We start from the raw sequence: 5244 nt of genomic DNA, 5'->3' as shown, positions 1-5244 counted from the left end.
TCACTGTCTGTCCTGTCACGGCCATGGAGGCCGCTCACGAACTCACAGTCTGCCCCGCCACGGCCAAGGAGGCCGTTCACGAACTCACAGTCTGCCCCGTCACAGCCATGGAGGCCGTTCATGGAACTCACTGTCTGTCCTTTCACGGATTGGTTGTCTTAGTCATGTGTCTTGTTTCCCATTGGTTTGTTCTTGTCATGTGACCCTCTTGTTTGCTATAAGTAGCCATCATGTTCCCATAGTCTTCGTCGTGTATTGATGTTGTAACCCGCTGTTGGTGAGTCTAGTCTGTTCTAGTCAAGTCTGTTCATATCAAGTCAAGTCTCGGATTATGTTTGGATTTCACCTGTAAATAAACTGCACTTGGGTTCTTCACTACACTTGTCTTCAGTGGACTGATTCGTTACATTTTTAAATTAGGTAGAAGAGAGAATGCCCTCAAAAAATATTTATTTATTGGGTGACATGACCCAGCTTGACTCTTGCTCCAATTCAAAATCTGTAGAAAGCAGTCATTAACTTGCTTGTTCTTTTGACATTTAAGTATGTTTTAATGCATTTCCTTTTCTTTGTGTATGAAGACACATCAAATCCAAACCGGAGATGAATTACAGTGCATAAGCTACTGTAAGTAGCTCTGTGTGTTGTTGTTTGACAGTTCAGTCCTAAGAATCTCACTGCATCAGTATTTGAGCAAATGAGCATTTATCTTGTCAGACGTTTCTTCAGTCGCATAGAAATGAATGCATGATGCCCAAACAGAAACATCAAAGGGAGAGCAGAGAGAGAATGTTTCTTTTTCTAAGTGCTGAATACACATGAATGTAAAGAGTTCGAATGAGAGCAACAGAGCAGACAATGAAATAATTTATAGAAGCCTTAAAAAGTTCTTCAGAGCGATTTCAGATCAAATTGGGCTTTATATCCCCACTGGCTATATTATGTCATTTGTGTTTTGTTACTAAAATATTGTGTAATATAATAGGAAAGGCAATGTTTCTGAAATCTTCTGGTTTAATAGAGGGGAAAAAATGCTTCCTCTAGGTTACACGGGGTAAGATCTGTCTTAAGATCCACACATAATCTGACTGAAGGGAACAGAGTTTAAAATAGATTTTTAAACCCCTTCGGTTTGAGATGCCAGGTTTCAAGGTCTGCAAAAGTCTTGCTGATATGCATCTCAAAGGAAACTTTTTGGGTGCATAAGACCTAGCAGTAAATTCAGCATCTTTTATTTAGTTCTGTTCATCCTAATTCATACTATTAATGTTAGTATCCACTAGACTGCAGTAAAAATAAGTGCACAGGAGGATAGAGAGCTGGATGAAACAGTACCTTCAGTAATGTCCCCATGTCTCCAACAATAGGCAGTGCTGTCTGAAAAAGAACCATTTAGTGCATCATTAGATACAACATTAGAAATTGAGACGCAATACAAACAAATATTTATTTTATTCCCCAATATCGTAATCCTATACTATTTTCATTAGCAGAGCAAAAATAAACAAAACAACTGTACATATTGTGTGTACCTGGATATTAACTTTATGTTTCTAGAAATATCCAGAAAAGGCAATATCAGCATGTTAAAAAACATGTTACGAACCGGTTCTCCAGGGGGTCCTGGTCTGCCTTGTGGGCCTGGAGGTCCCTTTCAGATTAAGACACAAAAACATATATGAATATAAGTATTCTTTATATAAAATAATTCTTACATATAAATATTTTGATATTTTCACCTTGTGACAAATTTGGACTCAAAGAAATAAAATAATTTCTCACCACAATTCCTTGCACTCCAAGTGGTCCTGGAGGTCCACGAGGACCCTGTGAAAATAACACCATCATGTAAATTCCCTTGCTTCAACATTTTCAACACAATCTAGATTCAATCTCTGTGTTAACTTTTTTTAACATCTTAAAAAAATATGTAATATCAATTTATAAGTACATTATAGGGGTGTGAATCTTCACTGGTTTCACGATTCGATTCGATTACAGTTATCATGTCAACGACTCAACGATTCAATTCGATATCACGATGCATCATGATGCATTGCATCCTCAATTTTAAATATTACTGCACATAGCTACATTTTCATATACATTTTATATCAAATTTATTTAGTGCGTTTTTATTAAATTATATAAGCAGGCTATTTAAAAAAAATAATTACATATTGATAATAAATGTAAAGAATGTTAAGAATTTAACTAACTAAATATAGCTTCAAAACATGCAAGCAAATATAAAGTAATAAAGGGGGAAAAAGACAATTACAAGTGATAAACAAAAAGTACTTTCAGTATCTAATAGTGCTTTAAGTATTCGGAAGTTTCCAGACAATCATAGTTATGGGTTTTTCTTTTTTTCCTCAGCATTATTGCTGTTTGATTATTACTGATAACATCATAGACAGTGGCAGCTTTAATAGGCTGCATTCACACTAATGCACATATCTATTTCAACATATCAGATGTTTTGCCCTGTTCTGAAAACATACCTGACTGTGTTTACATCAATTTTGTATCATAAAAGTATTCGGAGATGCAAGTGCATTTAACCGCAGCCGCGATCAAGCTTCAGGACAACAAAAACAAAGTGCACGTGAAAGTCTGTCAGTACGTGAGTTTCCTGCATCTAATACATGCTGCATTCAAGCCCACATAAATTAAAGCATATCTAAAGTAAAACACTGAAATAACAGCGGGTGGAACCACACACTGTCAAGCAATGTGCATGTGTCTCACAGCGCATATCCTGTGCAATGAAGCCTGCCGCGATTTTCTCTAGTCTAGCGCACACACGTGCCATATGCGGGGAAAACCAAGCTCAGAATCGTTGAAGAGAGAATCGCGATGCATCGGAGAATTAATATTTTCTCCCACCCTTAGTACATTATGCACAATGATATCTCATTTACATGCTTGGTCTACATGTAATTTGTTGATTTCTGGATGTTAATTTATCTTTTACCTGAATTCCTGGTTCGCCATTAGGTCCCATCAGACCCTACAGAAAATAAATTAACAACTAAGTAAATAAATAAATACATTAATTCATCAATCCATTTTCTATTAATAATGACACTTGTCTTATAAATATTGTTTTCAGTCTGATATACAAACAAAATGCTAAATGCTAAAATCTAAAGCTACTTGAAATGCTTTTATATAGTTTGAACTTTGTGGTTGTCTGTGGGAAGTATGTGGGATGAAGAAACAATGTGAAAAGTCATTGTCATTGCAAACCTGTATGACTCAGTGGAACAGAACAAAGCCATTGTCAGGCTCCAATTCTGACAAAAAGTACCATAACAGTTGTTCATTTGACTTGTACACTATATTCCAACTCTTTTGATGCTGTACCATATTATTGTGTGAGGAACAGACTGAAATTTCAGCTTTTGTGTTCCACAAAAGAAAGTTTGAAACAACATGGGTGCGAGTAAATGACAGAATTTTCTGTTTTGTGTGAACTGTCCCTTTAAATGAAGACAATCAAGAGTGTTTGTGAAGTTAAAATTCTTGAACAGGTACTTACAGGGTGTCCAGTGATTCCAATGCCAGGTTCTCCTTTCTCTCCAGCATCTCCAGGTACTCCAGGTACACCTCGCTCACCCTGGTAGAGAACAAAAAAGTTCATTCAGCCAAACTAAATTAACTCCCAAATTCAGAAAACACAGCCAAGTAGTGCACGTTTAGACAATAAGGCTTGGCTGAATAATTATTGTGGTTTAAAAATAATTTGTTGCCATAGCAACATCATGAACATCTTCAGGCAGTATGTAGTAATACATTTCAAATCAAACCCTTACAAACAGATGCTCACACAGCAGTAAAATCAGAGCTTTAACAAAGCGTTCTGCATAAGCAAATCATGTATGACAGCATGCAACTGGCTTAAATAAATGTTCGGGGTTTAATACAAGTTAAGCTCTATTACCACAGACAATTTCGACTTGTAACTCAGTTTGAAAACTGTATTCCACAAATTTTGCTTTGTTTTAAACTTTGGGAATGAGTCAAAAGGGTTTTCTGTGGTAATCGACATTATTCATAATGCTGACATTTCTTATCACACCATAAATAAAAAGTGGACTAAAAGACAAAGCACAGCACAGGGAAATATGACTGGGGATGTTCCTTTAAAGATAAACTACACAAGCGCAAAATTGAATACTTTAAAAAGAATCTCTCACAGTGACCTACCTTAGGGCCCCGCAACCCCCGAAGACCAGACACGACCTCCTCCTAGTGCAAAACAAGAGTTGAAACACAAACTCAGATGAATACCATATTCCTAGAACTTGCATAAGACTCAGTTTCAGCCAGATAAGAAGACACAAGTCAAGAACTGAGAAACTTTCATAGGAACCGTCTGAAAATCAGTGTTTAGGAATACTAAAGTAGTGATGCTATGAAAACCGTGTTAAAAGAACAGTGTCATATTTTATATAAACAGGTAAATAAATAATTCACTTTTTCTTAACCACTTTAAATTAGTAGCTTGCAGCATGACAAGACACAATTTCAAGCAGCTTCCTCAACATTGCCAAATACTGCACGCTCTTGAGTTCGGTGCAATTCTCGGTGTGATTTGCAAGTGATACTGCAGGAGCTGACAGTGTGAAAGAGTTACAGTAAGCATTATTTGCTCTATGCCACTGATGGAAAATTGATTTTTGTGGTCAGCAAGAATTAGATTAGCAAGTAGTTTTCGCATCGCAGAAGCCGCCACAGCAGGTAGGTAAACAGACTTTTTGAATCCTATGAAGTCAAAATACAGGATACTAAAGTATAGTGAACTGATTAAATACAGCAAGGCCTTGTTGGACTGAATGAAAAAGTGGGTGTTAGTGATATCAACAACAACAACAATTACTATATACTATTATTAGGGCTGGCTTAATACCACTTTTTCAGAACTGATCTCGATCCGATACCAAAAATTTTGAGTATCGGCCGATACCGATCCCGATCCGATACCAGTGCAGTTTTTTTTTTTAAATCAGTGTATAATTTTTATACCTCAATGTGTTGACCTGATCATCACTCTTTTGTGTGTTAAACACAATCTACCACATATAGACAACTTCATTGTAAAGAAAAACAACAAATTAATAAATATATAATCATAATCTATGACAAAAAATACTATTATAAACTAGGTTAGTGGATAATTCAGTAGCAAAAGTTACTCTAGAAAAATCATGAGTGCACAATAATTTTATAAAATCTAAA

General features: G+C 36.1%; 1 protein-coding gene across 1 annotated transcript in view; it reads right to left on the bottom strand.

Moving 5' to 3' along the window:
• Positions 1-5244, bottom strand: part of LOC107736842 (collagen alpha-1(XIX) chain-like) — a 196366-nt gene that overhangs the window by 38853 nt on the left and 152269 nt on the right. Inside the window, exons 27-32 of the mRNA XM_016548200.1 lie at positions 4213-4254; positions 3545-3622; positions 2978-3013; positions 1783-1827; positions 1607-1651; positions 1336-1377 (exon numbers count right to left, since the gene is read on the bottom strand). Coding sequence (XP_016403686.1) covers positions 1336-1377; positions 1607-1651; positions 1783-1827; positions 2978-3013; positions 3545-3622; positions 4213-4254 — 288 coding nt within the window. The remainder of the gene's footprint in view (positions 1-1335; positions 1378-1606; positions 1652-1782; positions 1828-2977; positions 3014-3544; positions 3623-4212; positions 4255-5244) is intronic.

The sequence above is a fragment of the Sinocyclocheilus rhinocerous genome, unplaced genomic scaffold, assembly GCF_001515625.1.
Source record: "Sinocyclocheilus rhinocerous isolate Xijiao unplaced genomic scaffold, SAMN03320098_v1.1 scaffold1214, whole genome shotgun sequence".
Taxonomy (NCBI): domain Eukaryota; kingdom Metazoa; phylum Chordata; class Actinopteri; order Cypriniformes; family Cyprinidae; genus Sinocyclocheilus; species Sinocyclocheilus rhinocerous.
The sequence above is the reverse complement of the archived record's forward strand: the minus strand, read 5'-3'. Positions and strand labels throughout refer to the sequence as shown.